Source organism: Drosophila mojavensis, unplaced genomic scaffold (genome assembly GCF_018153725.1).
Source record: "Drosophila mojavensis isolate 15081-1352.22 unplaced genomic scaffold, ASM1815372v1 contig_136, whole genome shotgun sequence".
NCBI classification, from domain to species: domain Eukaryota; kingdom Metazoa; phylum Arthropoda; class Insecta; order Diptera; family Drosophilidae; genus Drosophila; species Drosophila mojavensis.
Window position 1 is genome coordinate 17532378 of NW_025318667.1, and position 16520 is coordinate 17548897.

Consider the following 16520-nt stretch of genomic DNA (forward strand, 5'->3'; position numbering starts at 1 on the left):
GTAGGTGTGCGAGGCAACGGTAAAGCTAGAAGGCGACCATACACATACACATAGCATATACATATATATGTGTATATATTTATCTATATATGTATGTGTGTGTGTGTTGCTAGGTTCACGAGTGCGTTTGTGCATAAATCCCAATTTAATCCATCCGGCTTTTAGTTTGTACATACATACCTATATATATATGTATATATATATTTCGTCTCGGATCGTCTGGATTTTCCATCTTTATTTTTCTTGTTTGTTTTTGTTTTGTTGTTGTTTTGTGACCTCTGCCCGATACCCTCGACTGTGCTGGCATGCATAATTACATAGAGGATATTCTCTTCTCCAACCGTAAAATGGAAAACTATTTAATGTCAGCTTCAAATAGCATGCGAAATAGATATTTGCATTCATTCAAATCGAGAGGGCAACAAGCATTGAACACGATGTCAGATTCCTAAACATATTTGAAATACCTTGTTATGCTGATTCACAAAAGTGAAGTGAGTATATTGGTTTTGTGCCACTAGAGTTTTTGAAACATGTATACCCGTGTATACCCTTGAATTATCTGCAAATCGAAAGATGTTTTTTTCCAGCAGCTCATGGAAGTTGGGGTTTTACAGCCAAATACTCAAAATCTGACTTTTATATGACTGTTGATATCCTTCAATGATTTGCAACCATAATATATGTATGTACGAATAGGGGGCGTGGCAAAACGGAAAATAAATTTAGCAGCGTTCTGACCTTGAATGAGTATTATGCAGCTACCAAGGAAGTATATTGAATTTATAGCGAGCTAGAGAGACTATATATAGAGAGAGAGAAAGACAGAGACATTTTATACAGTGTGTCACAATATAAGTTCTATTCCATCTTGTTCACTATTTTTCTTTTTTTTTTTCAAATTCAATTCAATGGACCAACTGACCGAACAATTGTTTAGTTTTTTGTTCAAGTGTTTTTGTTTTTCATTTTCTCGTCTTTGTTATTTTTTATTATTTTGTTTTATTCGAGTTTTTCCTTGCGAAAACGGTTGTTATTTAGTTTCACGTGTTAAAAGGTGCAAGCTGTAGTCCCCGTATCTCGTGGTCTAGCGATGCACTTTCAAAACAATAAGCCATAAGCTGCAAAACGTGTTGACTTTTATAGAATTCGAGTGGGTTACTATATGTAAAAAATCTCTAGGGTGACCGACTAGCAGATACCCTGAACTCGAAGCGTAAGTGAGCAGGCTTAATTTGCAGTTTTTTGAGGGAGCTCGACTAGCAAATACCCTAAATCCCACTAAGAGTAAATGGCAATGCTGCTATTTTTATAAGTGATCGACCTGCAAATACCCTAAATTCTATGTTTAACTGATTCAGATACTTTTGTAATTTGTATATCTAAAGTATACTCTTTAGAGCTCTTATCTTTAAGGTGTCCGTGGGTAATAGTTAATCTACTTTTGGAACTATTCTAATTCACTTACATAGTTTTTGGTGCTGTAAGAAAGCATATTCTTGAAAAGTTTCGACTTTACTTTATGCTTTTATTTATGCTCTGAGGTTAATATAAATACATATATGATCAATCAATAGAAACTTGTTTTTGTTTTATGGGAGATTTCATTCAATCAATAGAGCTCAATGCACTGGTTCGATTACCGTTTCGAATTCTGCCTCAGTCATGGCTAGCAATATCTATATACATTTTCCGTATATGATCGGAAATCCTTCATTTGGGTCAGTTGTAAACGATACCACGATACCCATTATAAATATTCAATACCCTTTTGCGAGAATTTATTGCAAATCGAAGGTCTGCGAGTGATGCAACTTGAGGCAGCAAAACCCAGATTACAATTTGCAGAAGGTAGCGGATATACGAGTGGATATCCATAGCTATGTGTGGCAAACTAGGCAATAAAGGTGCAAGAGGAACCGGCGCGAACGAGCGAGCGAACAAAGAAAGCGACAGAATCAGTGCCCAGGTACGAAACAATTTAACACATGCAACACATGCGGCAGCTCATTCTGTTGCCACCTCGCCTGGTGGCACAATTACCGTTTCTACCTGGCAGACGGACGAGCGAGCAAGTTGTGGTAGTAGTAGTAGTGCTCTACCTGCACACTATTACGGGGAAGCCAGAAAGAGAGATCGAGAGCGGGGCGTGGCAGAGCAGGATGAAGGGAGAAAGTGGGAGAGCGTGTGTGGTAGAGGCAGAGATAAAACTGAAATATTTAATTATATATTTTTCATATTTTTATATGATTTGGTTTTCACTGAAATCCCGTTATTCCATCATCTTGACAAGCCAGGTATAATGGGCAAAGTGTGTATGTGTGTGTGTGTGGCAGAGAAATTGCAGTAAAGCACTTCAGAGGAAGAAGAAGGAATGAAAACATTGATTACAGTAAAATAAAAAATAAAAACAATAATACAAATGTTTCTCTGTGTGTGTGTGTGTATATAAGAAAAATAACTACACAGCTGGAGGCATTGTTTATTTTGTAAAATAATGCTTGAAGAAATAATTTTAGCATTACCAAGCTACGGCTTACGTAATTACGTAATTATACGTAATGGATATACTATAAAGTAATCAAATTACAAAAATATGGTTCTTTATATTAATATATATATAAATATATGTATATCCTCGTATACATTAGAAAGTGTATTTAAATATATATCTAGTTTTATTTTTAATTATTTTCCTTTTTTTTATTTTAAAGAATTCTTTTTTTGTTAAAGAGTGCTTTGAGCGCATTTGGTTTAATTTATTACTTGTTATTATTCTAAATAAAATAAAATAAACATTTAGTTTATTTTTTTTTTACTATATTTAATAGTACTTCCAATTTCCTATTACAATTTTTTTATTTAATATTGCAAAACATGTAGCTAATTTTTGTTTATTATTTAAAAAATTAAAAATGTAATTAGCTCCAGCTAGCTGTAACGCTTTAATGATTATCAAATATTTGTACTATTTTATATTAATATAAAATGTACTAATTAATTAATAAAATAGTAATCAAGATTGTTTTTTAATACTCTCTATAAACTGCGCTGCTCCATGAATACATAATTGATGCATTGTAATTACTTGTATATAAACTAATATATGTTTGTATATGTAAGTAAAAGTATAATTTATTTCAGCTACTATGTATAGAGCACTCCCTTAAAAAAGTTAAAATTGAAAATAATCGCACTGAAGCTTTCCATGCACGCTTCAACAAGTCTTTATTGGGGTGCCCATAGTGAAAGTTTTTTTTTTTTTTTTTTTTGTCTGTTTGTTTTGTTTTTTTTTTTTTTTTTTGTTTTTATGCTGCGACATGTAACGACGCACGACGACGTTGAACATGTCCGTTCATGTCCGTACATGTCTATGCGTGTATTGCACAAGCCTCCACCCCCTTTTACAGCAAATCAAACTTACCGAGCAACAATTTCTCGTTAGTCCAGTTGTCGTCAATGCTTTTGTTGTTGTTGTTGTTGTTGTATTTATATGTCGGTGTTCAACTTTTAATTAGTTCTAGATATTTTGTTTGGTGCAACACTTGAAACAACACAAAACAAAAAATCAAATGATATTCGTATACGTATTTGCAGAGCTTGCGAAATTTTTAACGGCCATGCACTTATTTATCTCTCTCTTTCTCGCTCTCTTTCTCTGTGTTAAGTTAGCGACGATGATAATGATGAAAGCGTGGCCGGTTTCCGTTAAATTTCCGAACTGGAAAACTCACTCGCGACTCGCCACGCACAAAACTCGCGCACTCGTCAAGGGATCGCAGCGAACTGGCGGCACGACAAAACAAAAATAATGAATATAACCGAACCACGCGAAGGAGAAACAGAAGAAACACCTGCGCTCATGCACAAACTTGTAAATGCTGCAGCGCATGCGTCGCTGTATGTGTGCGTGAGTGGTTGCGCATGTGTGTGAGTGTTTGTGCGACGACTGCTGGCTGTGACGGCACGCAACGACTTGCAACAAATTGTAGGTGTATTTGTGTGTGATGTTGCAACGGCACAGTCGTTTAATTTAACAACATGCCAATGTATATCTTTTTCACTTGCTGCCGAAGCTACTGCTCACAAAACAACCAAATATTCACTCAATAGATGCAAAAAAAAAGTATAAACAAAAATTTAACGAACTTTCAACAAAAACACAGGTCAACGAGCGACAAAGCGAAGCACTGACTCTTGTAGAAAACCCAAACTGACGATCGTGTGGCCCTCACTGAGAAGCCGTAGAATCCCAACAAAAATACTAGAAACGTGCCATGTTCAAAAAACTATCGATCCTATGCAATCGATATAAAATACACCAAGTATATTTTACAGGAATACTAAAACAATTTAGCACATCTTTAATAAACTAATATACCCTACCAATTCATATAAAATTTGCAAACGATTGCATCTACATAATGTAAAATTAACAAACTAAATGTTACACCATTCTTCCATTCAAATTAAAATTTCTCTTCATCATTTATTTAAAAAAAAAATAGATATACATATATATATTTAATTCAGTTTAAATTACAATTATAGTAATGCACTGCGACAAATACAAACTTGTTAGTATTTTCATTTCAATAAGTAGTGTGGGCACACTGCGCTGAATACCGTACCGTATTATTTTAATTTTGATCCGGCTATTCCATGTAAATTCTGTCTGAAATAGAAATCTATCGTTAAGAGTGTAGTGAAAAGTATTTACTCATGTGCGCCAGCTATGAAACTTAATTGTTTAATATTCAAACCTCTATAGTCTAAATAAATTTGAGCCATGGCGCAAAAGTAGCGCAACATTTATTTCGTATTTTGGCGCAAGAATCAGAAGTGCTCAAATCAGCTGCTCCAATAAAGATATATATCGATAAGAACCGATGGGGGCGGTTGCGTGAATTATCGAATACATAAATCTCGTTACGTATATGAAATTAAATAAAATGGACAAATATTTTTTCCTATTCAATTTAAACTGCTATTTATAAATTATTAGCCCAGTGCGCAAAAATACACGGCTCAATATGCCTTTTCCTATTTATAATTATTGTATATCGATAGCCGCGTTGTAAGTATTTGCAATATCGCAAACGTATTTGGCGCGCATTTAAAAAGTAGTTTCGTTGTTTTTGGGTTTGTTTATTTTTGTGTGCTTCTTACTTGGATTTCTTATACAATTTAACAACAACAAATATAAAAAACAAAAACAAACAAAAAAAATTGCTCAAAGGCCCATCATTGTAATAGAAATGATAAGCTTAAGTTTAATATTAAAATACGTATATATCAAAAATTAGTATAATATGGTTATTATGTTAAGGCAAATTTGTTTTGTTTTGAAAAAGTGCATGCTTTTCAAATGGTATCAGACATTTTGGATTTGCATTATAAAGTATTTAGAGTTTTCGAGTAAATTGCTTACATAGATGTATGTATATATGTATATGTATATATATATATAGTTGTGTATATAAGTGTGCGTTTTGTCAAGGAGTTAAGATTTGTATTGTGTGTATATATTAAAAAAAAAAAAAACGTAGCTGTTACCTCTTGATATATGGTTGTGTGTTAATTTGATTGCTTAGACATATGACAGTAAAAAAATGTTATCAGTTAGTTATCAGGAATACATCCACAATTTGACACGATTTCCATAGGTGTTTTTGTGTAGGCCATTAGATTTGTATTGCAACAGGTTAAACCCCACCCGCCCCGCGCTCCTCCGCTCCACAGGATATTTGCATTTAATTCTAAATATTGTGTTAATATAGGGCTGTTTTTTTTTTTGCTCCATTTTGATTTCCGTTGAATTAACCCAAGCAAAATCAATAATCAACAAAATCATATAAAATTCATAAACAGTCTGCAAAGGTCAAAAGCTACGTCCTCTACAGCACTACACTACACTACACCACACACTACATCCATACTATACCACACCCACTAACACACACACACACACACACACATATACACATGCACATTGCACACCGTTTGCTTTGCCTCAGTGGGGATGGGCCGCAACTGGGGCTGGGCCCGGCAGCTGATCCCGTGGATGGCGACGCCTCTGCTGTGTGCTGGCAATGCGTTTCTTTAGCATTTGGAATGTCTGCTGCATGTTGGTCATTTGGTAGCGTATGGACGTGCTGACGTCACGCTGCAGTTGCTGCACCTCCTGTATGTCCTTGCGCAGATTCTGGTACTCGTTCTTCACCTCGGTCATCGACTCGAGCAGCTCCATCACCTCCATTTCGTCCATCTGCTCCATGGCCGTCTGGTCCAGGCTGCGCTCCACGGCGTGCAGTTTGTGGGCCATCGTATACAGCTGGCTGCCAGCATTGGCCACCTACAAATTATTCATTTTGCACTTTTATATGTACATATTGGGATATTTTTCCTTTTCGTTTTACCGATTTTTCGAGTGCGCTTATATCCTGATAGCCCGACATCTCCATATTGCAGCGCTATAGTTCTGCTCGCATGTTTTCTTCACCAAATAACGCCAACAGCAAGAACAACAACAACAACAGCAGCGAAACGAAAATAAATAAATAAACTAACTGTCAACTCGGCTGCCAAACAGCTCAAATTATAATCCCAAATTATGCGTTGCCTATTTGCGGGCGCCGACTGCGCGCGACTGCCCTGCGAACGAGCTTTGGCGGCGTCTCTCTGAAGCGAAGCAGCCAATCTTAGTGAATCCAGCGGCTCGCTCGGCTATTTATACACACGAGCATGCACACTCCCCCACACACACAGACAAACACACGCACACAAAAGGGCAGACAGCAAACGAGCACACACACACACACACACGCACACACATGAACAGACAGCCATGCTGTTTCGCTTCCGCATCCCTACCAAACGAGGCAAGACAACCAACGAAACAAACAACGATGTAGTCGAAGCGTGCATACCCTAAGTGCAGCAAAAAGTAAGAATAATACAAAAAAATATGTCAATTAAAGATTTATCTGTGCTGATCCATCAATGAAAAACTATTCGATTATTAATTATTTAAGCTATCTAAGCATCAAACGTAAAACCAAGCAAATTATATACAGTCGACTCTCGTTATTTCGAAATTCAAGGGACTCTTAAAATATTTCGAATTGTCGAGTGTTTAACCATATGAGTACGAATTACCGCGTCTTAGCAATGATTTTTAGTTCGAATTACTGAGTGATAGCTTAGAATTAATGAGAGGTTCGAAATAACGCAAGTTTGAAATAGCAAGAGTCTACTGTATCATACATGCCATACATATATATCCGTTTCCATAAAATATATATATACTATATAAGTAAATTCCCCAAAAACACAAAAAATATATATGAACTTAAGTTTTTGTATACCCTACACACATCAAATGATTTCTTATTCTACAAAATTTCCCTTTAAAAAATAATTAAATAAATGTCCTTTAATACTATTGACATCGATATATTACATAAATTTCCCTAAATATAAAAATCAAATATTTCCTGTTCTATGCCTACCTACCCTACCCTACATATCCAAACTTATTCTATTACACACACACACATACGTTACATAAATTCCCCTAAACACGTAAATAGGCTATTTTTAATTTATTTTTGTAAAGGCCGACATGTAGATATACCCCACAAAAATGAAGCAGAAATATCCTATTTATGTGTTTAGGGAAGCCAATCTGTTATACACATACGCATACTACTACGGTGATATACCACTTCACATCTTCATGATGTGATACCACAAAAAAATCCTTACGAACAAAGCAAAGCTATTTCCGCTTAGCTTTTTATACACTCTAAACATATACAAACTTATTCGACTATATATAGTATATGCTTTAAATAAATTTCCCCATTTATATTTGATGCATCACCTATTGAAACGAACTCAATCATACCCCATATGTCCTCTCGTAAGCCATGCAAATTCACCACCAGCAGCAATCTGTCTGTCTGTCCGCCTGTCCGTCCGCTTGTGTGAATGTGCGTTTTTCCGGTGAATGGCAACTTTGACCAGCGAAAGTATTTTAATTATGAGGCCATGTGTGCACATGCTGACCAGGAAGCGGAAGCTGGCTGAGACTTTCCTTTGAGCCGATAGAAATGATGTGTTAGGCTAAGCTGTTTGCTTAACGTCTACGTTTTTCATTTTTCATTTTCCATTTCATTTTCACTCAATTTCTCTAACGTTTTTATAACTTTTATGTATACAATTATAGCTGATTTTCTTTGGCTCTTTTTTTTTTTTTTTTTGTAGGGCAACTTAGAAGATAATAAATGGGTGATCACGGGGGCGGTGCGGATAAGGAGACGGATGAGGATGCCGACATCTTGCCGCGCTTCAAAGGCTTGCCGAATATCGTCGAGGGTGTGGACGATATCTTCTCTCATTTGAAGAAGCGACACGTCTATCTCTATCCAGAAAATGGCACCCACAAGAAATGGGTGCAGCCGCAAATTATAGTTCTGTTCGCGACCGGAAATCTGAGTCAAGTTGTTGATACGGTCATTAGGGATCTAAAGCATCCGTTTGGCGTCGGGCTGGTGACCAGCGTACTGGTGCAGGAGCCACTGCGTCAGGCAATTGTTCGAAGACTCCGTAACCGCATGGAACTAATGGACGAGCGCATAGAAACTCATCCAAATTTTTTGAATACTCTCAAGGTGATAGAACGACTCAATTGCAGAACTCTTTTTATGGAAGAATATGATCCAGTTGACAAAAGGCCAAATGGTGTTAGACAGCCGCATTCGCCAATTGTAGTCCTAGATTTCCCCCAAATTTATTTTGGCGATAAGCCCACGGCTATTGTTACGCTAAATACCTTTCGGACTCTCGGTGAAGCGATCAAACTTTGCAATCGTGAGGGTCTTCAGTTCGATACGATTTCGATTTGGACCAACAAGCTATCGGAGGGCTATGATATGGTCCCGGCGCTATCAAAGTACCCAAATTTCCGATTCAATTGTATAAATGTACCGTTCGATTCTAAGGTTATGGTAGCTGTACACAGGAATTATCATTACGAAGTTCTAGCTAATGGCGGAGACTTATCGACCATAGTATTTCCCATACGTCATCATACCCACTAGCCCCAAGTCGAATATATAATAATATATTGTTTGTTTGTTGATTTGTTTAGCGCAAAAGTAAAATTCAAAAATATATCTACGAGGGTAAGAAAAAGTGTATTTTAGTATTTTTTGTAGCTCACGGTCGCAACGTGCTATCGATAGCTGTGTGGTGTGGTAAGTGTGAGGAATCGATATATTGTGGGCAGCAGTACTGCCAGCTCTAGATCCATCCGCAATTTGGAAATAAATAAAATAGATGTTAATGAAGTGCAAATGTTGTTAAAATTCGATTAGTTGGCTAACGAAATGATTTGTCGCTTGTGCTTGAACCCATTGAACGAGCAGAACACCGTGCTGCTCTTCACTGGCGGCGACAACGAGGCATCTAACAGCGACAACAAGACAATACCGGAAAACTATTTGGTTCAATTGATATCAACGCATTTATATCTATGCGTAAGTCGATCTGTGTGCAGAGCACACGATTGCCGCCGCCTTGAACTGAGTCCTGCTCTAACACAATTTTCCTATTGTTTTTTCATTCAGCTGTCGCGCGACGATGCCATTTCCACATCCATTTGCACGGACTGCCGTGCGCAACTGGAGAGTTTTCACAACTTCTGGAAGCTGGTGGAGCATAAGCAGACAACGCTCTGCAGCCAGTTCTTGGAGATTGACTGCGACGTTAATTGGTCCGAGGAGGGAGATGCGGAGCAGCAGCAGATGCAGCACCCGTTATCCCTAGTCGATTACGAGCAGGACGCCGACCCAGACCTTGAGCAGGAGGCGGTCGGCGATGATACGCCAGCAGTTTACGATGTCAAAGATGAAACCGAATTTCACGAATCTTACCTTAAGGTCGATCCCAAGGCAGCGGCCGCGGCCCACAAGTTTCCCTGCATGTTCTGTGACAAGTCCTTCAAGATGCGCCGCTATCTCGAGGAGCATGTGGCCACGCATACGGGCGATCGTCCCATTGCATGCGCCTACTGCAACATGGCGTTTCGCTGTCGATCCAACATGTACACCCATGTGAAGACCAAACACAACATCCAGTGGCAAAAGGCGCGCGCCGACCGCGAATCAGCCAAGATCAACAGCAACAACAATGTCCAAATCCAGCGAACCACCAATGGGGACAATAGCGACAAGCTTATGGATGCACTCAATGTGCCGTCCACTGAGCTCAAGCCGACAGTCAAATTAGAAACTTCCGATGCCACTCCAGCTGCAACTCCAGCTCCAGCTGCAGCTGCCTTAGCAGCACCACAGCCGCAGCAGCCACCGCCACCGCAAGCGCCGCTGGTGCCACCCAGCATTGCTGCCATCAAGTGCGAGCCGATGGAAGCGATCAATCTGACGATGGCTAAGGCGCCGGCGTGTCCATTGCCAGCCGCCAAGCGAGTGACCCGCTCCAGCCGCCGCAAGACGCATCTGCCCAAGAAGGTGGAGCACACGACGCGCAGTGGCAGCGTCAGCGAGGACAGCAGCAACGAGGAGGCACCGCCCGATCCTCGCGAGAAGCGCTTGAAGACGACCGAGCTGCAGACATGCAAGGAGAACGAACTGCTGCTGGCCAACTACAATGCGGTGGCCGCTGTGGTGGCAGCAGCCACGCAGCAACAGCAGCAGCTGTGCGCCACAATTATGCAGCAGCATCATCAGGAGCAGCTGCTGACGTCGATGGCAGCGGTCAGCACGAGTGCCAACAATAGCAGCGGCGGCAGCCTCAGCACCAACACTGCAGCAGCAGCAGCAGCAACAGCAACGTTAAATAGTCAAAGCAGGTGGGTAATCCTTTGCTAATCCAGGAACAAAGCCACAATTGAACTGTTCCTCATTCACTTGCAGCACATCAGTGGCTGTGGCGCCCGCCTCCTGCTCCCTGCCAGCCGCTGAGCCCTATACATGTAGCATCTGTGGCCAGCAGCTGCGCAATCAGCGCGCGCTCAAAAATCACCTGCACAACAAGCACAATACGATGCCAGCACCGATAGCAACAGCAACAGGAACAGGAACGGCAACAGGAACAGCAACTCCGACACAGTCAATCACACCGACATCGCCCGGTCCCAGTCAGGCGGCGCTGAACATCTGTGCCAATTGCGGCGAGCTGCCTGGCCAGAATCATCGCTGTCTGAGCAAAGCCAAATACGCCTGCAACGTGTGCGGCAAGTCATTCAAAATGAAGCGCTATCTGGAGGTGGGCAGCATCTACAACAGCTCCATTATAATAGTATCAATTTCAATTGAATTCATATTTGTATTTGTATTGCTGTTGCAGGAACACTTTGCCACACACACGGGCGTCAAGCTGCACACCTGCGCCTTCTGCCCCACAGAGTTTCGCTCCAAGTCGAATATGTATCATCACACCAAGCGCAAGCACAAAACCGAATGGGAGCGTTCGCGTGCCACGCGCAATGCAGCCAAGTCAACGGCGAGCACTGAGCAGCAGCAGCAGCAGCAGCAGCAGCAGCAGGAGCAGGAGCCGGAGCAACTGGATGAGACAGTCACAACAGCGAATTCCTAGTGTGAGCAGCGCGCGAGATTATGTTAAGCAAGCCAGCGCTGTCTCTCACTATATATATATATATATATCTCTCTCTCTCTCTCTACACACGCATATATATATATATATACAGACTATATATATATATATATATATATATTCAATAGTTACTTATATTAGCATGTCTAGACATACGTACGAACTCAATGTATTTCGGGCTGGCATCGAGTGTTTGCCATTGTATATATCTCCTTATATAGAATTACTTTAAAAGCGCCCCTCCGTTTATGCCTTACCAACTGCTTAATACCTCCTCCCTATTGAGTTTTCCCATAAATCACATGCATATATATATATATATATATATATACAAATATATATACGACGTACAATTTGAAGTATATATTCAAGAAATATTTATGTTAATATGTTTTCATTTTGTATAAATTCAATTCTCATTTACAAATTTTAGAGGTGTGTGTGTGTGTGTGTATGTATGCGAGCGTGTGTGTGTGTAAACACTTTTTTTTGCACTTAAATGTTATTTAATTTATCATGATTATATTTTATTTTAATTATTTTTGTTTTGCACAAGTTGTAAACTAAATTTACACGATACTCAAACTGTTTTTTATTTATTATTATTATTATTTTTATTTTTTTTTTCATTTTTGCGTTTGTTTTAAAGCCAGTTTGGATAAAAGAAATATGAACTTCAATTGGAAATTCTTTTGCTTACAATTTTCTCGCTATCTCCATCTCTGTCTCTCGCGTTTATTTGTTATACTCTTTATACAACTACTGCAGAAGGAAGAGGAAGATGTTGATGATGATGATTTAATGATGAATGAGAAAGAACCACGACTATTTAGAGTAAATCTCTAGTATTAAAAAACATGTAATAAAAAATGTTCTATAACGCAATCTACCTTAATGTATATATTGTATGCAGCTCTCCCTCTCTCACTCTCACTCACACTCACGTAATTGCTATGCGCTCGAGCGCACTCTCTATCTCTCTCTCTCTCTACCCTCATTCTCTTTCTCTGTCTTTATCGTACGTTTTACTCACACTGAACCCAAACTTAAGCTAAATTCTAGATATATAATAGTTTGTAAATTTTTCTCAGGTTATTGTTGTTGTTGTTATGAGGGGGGAAATGGAATATTCCCGGCATTCAGGACTTCGGCCTGTGTGTGATTTCTCAATCACTGAGATTGGATTGGATGAGCATACATATGTATGTGCTAGCTGCTGCTTGGAGTATATAATTATAGTATGAACTTATTCTCTGCGGTACTGGCAATTGGCGGATTCCTTTGCGTCCTTCACTTGGCACTGATCAGTCGCCCGCATGACATGTCCGTGGAGGGCACCGAGAAGACGAAGGAGAGACAGCCGAATCGCAGGAGACTGCCGTGGGCCAGCACAGCGGAGCCCTCCCAGGCGCCAGGAACCATGGGCACCGGTGCGGCGGTTAGGCAGCGGCAGGCGTGTTTTATGATAGGAGCCAGCCTAAAATCGGAGAACAAATAAAAGAAATGTAAACAAATCTAATTGGCAGCAACACCCTATACATACATATAAATATGCTAACTTTTTGCAAACATTTTCTTTTTTTCTTTTTTCATATATGTACATATATCGATAATTGGCAGCAATTTGAATATTCAAAATCAATTGTGGCATCATTCACAATAGCGGGGGTACTGATTGATTATGTGCTAATGACACTTGTCGCCGGTGCTTTGTAATCGATACTGTGCGCAAAGCACTTGCAACAATTGCACGTATAACTGCTGAGCTATCGATTGTTTTTCAAAGGAATTGCGAATCGAGTGCGGCAGACCAATTTCAATTGGAATGTCTGCTGCGCAGATTGAGAGAGAATTTAAACATTTTTGGGATATCAAGGACAGACCGCTTACCTTTCGTGCGTTTCCCGTTTGGGCTCGCTGTACTGACGCTGAATGTGCCGCCGTTTGTCAAGCAGATCGTCGACGCGCCGCTTCAGCTCCGCATCGTCCGGGCGCATCCGTTTGCCGGCATGCGTCGGCGCGTGTTCGGTTAAATCGCACGTATACAGCTGGCCATTGACCTCGGTGCCGAACTCGGAGTAGTTGATCAGCTCGTACGACTTGGTGAACTCATCGTAGAAGATGATTGCGTGCTGCGGCGAGATGCGCGAGCAATAGCCAATCGCGGATAGATCCACTGTTTCCGTGTGCGCCAGCGTCGTCGAGGGCGTGTAGTGGCCGCCATAGCCGATATACAGGGTGCGGTAGCGCATGAAAATTGACTGCTCCAGGCCGAGCGTGTTGAACCAGCGACTATCCTCGAGCATGTCGCCCAGCGGCGTGAGGACCGCCCGCGCCCGCACCTTGCACTGCAGCAGCTTCAGCTCCAGCCGCGTGGCCAGCTCGTACGCCTTCTCGGTGTCACTGCGCTCGCGCGGCACATAGCTCTCAGCGGCCGTATCTGCCGCAGCGATGGCAGCGGCTGTGGCCAGCGCTGGATGCAGCGCCATCATCGGATCCTCGTCGGCAGCATTGCCGTTCTTCTGGGCGAGAATCGAGGAGGTTTCGCTGGTGAATAGCAGTGAGAAGCGACGCATATCCTCGGGCGCCAGATCGCCCTGAAGCGCTATACTCTGGCCCGCCGGCTGCATGGCCGCCGAGAGCTGTCGCAGACGTCGTGCTGCCGTCCGATTTTTATACTGTGTCACGATCTCCGGATGCTCCTGGACCAGTTGCTGCAGGCGCTGATGGGCCAGCTTCTTGATTAGATCCACATCCAGATGGCACAGATCCGCATCGATGACGACATTCGCCTTGCACTCCTCTTCGTCCTCCTCGTAACTGAGCTCCATGCTCTCGCCGTGGCCCTGGCAACTATTCGACAGCTTCGGCTCATCTCTGGTTGCCTCCTTATGCTCACTGTTTGTTTTTTGACTATCTGTAGCTCGCTCATCCGTGACCTCCGTCTTGGGCGATTCCACCAGCCCGTTACTCTCCTGTTGCTGCTGCTGATGTTGCTGCGTCTGCTGCTCGGTGACGCTCTCCATGTCGCTGTCGCTGAGGCTGCCATCGAGTGGAGTCCGGCCCAGTTCCTTCTGTATTTCCCGGAATTTGGCACGAGCACAGCGCAAGGCCTCCAGATCCTTGAGCAGCGACTCGGTCACACTCTCCCGGGAGATTTCCTCGACGGCAGTGGGCAACTGTTTGCGCCGCTTCACGCGATCGTACCGCAACGTTTGCCTCATCGACGGCAGCAGAGCCGGCGGATGCTCGTAGTGGTAGCGCACGATGGCCGGCACATCGATGTGGGCGCGGCCGCGCATTGCCAGCTTCATGCGGAATGGCGGATTGCGCGTGTTCACGCGCCTGAAGAACTCCATCTTAACGTTCTCGTGATCGAGCGGCTGATGGAAGCGATTCCACAGCCGGACGCGCTCCGTGGCCGAAATGCTGTTCGTCATGTTGGCGTCCTGATGGGAGAGAGCAATCGAAGTATAAACTCTGGTCGGTATTATTAATCTAAACGACTGAGGGAAACACTTACAATGAAATTCTCTACATGATTAGGGCACATCCAGAGGCCGGCGGGCAGAGCGGTCAGTGGCGGATCCAGGCAATCCTGGTGATAATACAGCGGACAATAGTCGCACGAGATGAGCGGCGCTCGCTTGCAGCTGCGCGTGCAATAGAAGCACGTCTTGGCCGGCAATGGGACCAGACCCTGTGCATCCAGTTCGAATGGCTTGGAATTGCGTCGCTGATTGCTGGGCTTGCGATGCCCGTTGCCTGTGCCGGAGTGTGGCTGCTGCACCGGCTGCACTTTGCCATTGCCCGGGAACTGGGTGTGCAGTTCCAGCTCAGGCGGGAGCGAGAATTGCTGCGGATTCAGCATGCTGGCGGCGCGGATGACATCGTCCAGTGGCGTCGGCTTCCGGTTCGGATCCAGCGCACGCTGTATGGCCAGCGGCATCTTCGAGAGCAACTTCTCGGTACTATTTCGTTCACTATTGCTGCGCTTGCGTAAATTACGGATTTTCAGCGGAATGGACTCCAATTCGCCGGAGGATGGGGTATTAGCGCGGGACCCACTGCCACCCGAGGGCACTCGTTCTACGGAGCTGGCCTTGGACGAGGATGTCGGCTGTGAAACCTTGGCCATACGACAGCTGTGGCACAGCCACTGCCCACTGGGTATATCCTCCTCGTTCAGTGGAGGATCACTGAATGGTGCACAACACAATATATTACGCATATTGAAAGTCACTTTGGATTTCAGGATACTCACTGGCATTGCAGATGGAAACTGGATGGACAACGGTCGCAGCAGAGCAGATTGCCGCCCTCCTCGCAGGCGTCGCACAAGTCGTGGTTATGTCCGCGTCCTGGTCGTCTATAATATGGATGTTTCGTGTTCGTGGTGCGCTGTATCATTTTCTCTTCCTCATTCGGCGGCGGCTTGATCAGGATCTTAATTTGCTGTAGAAAAACATTTTTTTCACCAGGAATCAATTAGTTTTAATTAGTTTTCTCAGATATCGACTGTAATCTGTCCAATCTGCACTGCATTTGACAGGAATGACAGTACGACTGTCATCCATTTTGAGCTCATTTGACAGTTGGGTACATACCTCCATTATGCTAAGCGAACCATTTGGGTCCTGGTCGGCTTTTGACATCTTTATTAAGTTTTTCGTTAACAAGATTTTGTTAGCTTGGAAGAGCTGAAACCAAAACCAATCACAGCGTTGCATTCATGGCTTGTTGGGCCGTTCCCATCCTATCGATATATATCGCCACACGTTTCGCGTGCGGCGATACAGAGGGTGCGCCCTGTCCTTGCAGCGGTAGACAATGCGTCTCTAAATCCGATTCACCATGGAGGAACGGTCGCAAGTTCTTATTGG

General features: G+C 42.5%; 5 protein-coding genes across 5 annotated transcripts in view; 2 read left to right on the plus strand and 3 right to left on the minus strand.

The window, feature by feature from the left end:
* The window catches only part of LOC6584083, a 77733-nt gene extending 73508 nt beyond the window's left edge, over positions 1-4225 (minus strand). Inside the window, exon 1 of the mRNA XM_002009707.4 lies at positions 3425-4225. The gene's annotated coding sequence lies outside the window, so the exon portion shown is untranslated. The remainder of the gene's footprint in view (positions 1-3424) is intronic.
* A 908-nt stretch (positions 4226-5133) lies between these two features.
* On the minus strand, positions 5134-6728 carry LOC6584084. Its single transcript, XM_002009708.4, has 2 exons — positions 6420-6728; positions 5134-6355 (listed from the first exon to the last, which is right to left on the minus strand). Exons 1-2 carry the CDS (start codon positions 6462-6464, stop codon positions 6014-6016), a joined length of 387 nt encoding a protein of 128 aa, XP_002009744.1. The 5' UTR covers positions 6465-6728; the 3' UTR covers positions 5134-6013.
* A 1439-nt stretch (positions 6729-8167) lies between these two features.
* LOC6584085 lies at positions 8168-9185 on the plus strand. The gene has a single exon (XM_002009709.4). It carries the CDS (start codon positions 8289-8291, stop codon positions 9102-9104), a length of 816 nt encoding a protein of 271 aa, XP_002009745.1. The 5' UTR covers positions 8168-8288; the 3' UTR covers positions 9105-9185.
* A 103-nt stretch (positions 9186-9288) lies between these two features.
* LOC6584086 (zinc finger protein 236) lies at positions 9289-11684 on the plus strand. The gene is made up of 4 exons (XM_032732333.2): positions 9289-9542; positions 9633-10873; positions 10938-11289; positions 11371-11684. The coding sequence occupies exons 1-4, from the start codon at positions 9393-9395 to the stop codon at positions 11617-11619; spliced, it is 1992 nt and encodes a 663-aa protein (XP_032588224.1). The 5' UTR covers positions 9289-9392; the 3' UTR covers positions 11620-11684.
* A 463-nt stretch (positions 11685-12147) lies between these two features.
* On the minus strand, positions 12148-16394 carry LOC6584087 (PHD finger protein 12). Its single transcript, XM_002009711.4, has 5 exons — positions 16245-16394; positions 15902-16092; positions 15161-15836; positions 13528-15086; positions 12148-13114 (listed from the first exon to the last, which is right to left on the minus strand). The coding sequence occupies exons 1-5, from the start codon at positions 16365-16367 to the stop codon at positions 12928-12930; spliced, it is 2736 nt and encodes a 911-aa protein (XP_002009747.4). The 5' UTR covers positions 16368-16394; the 3' UTR covers positions 12148-12927.
* Between the last annotated feature and the right edge of the window lie 126 nt (positions 16395-16520).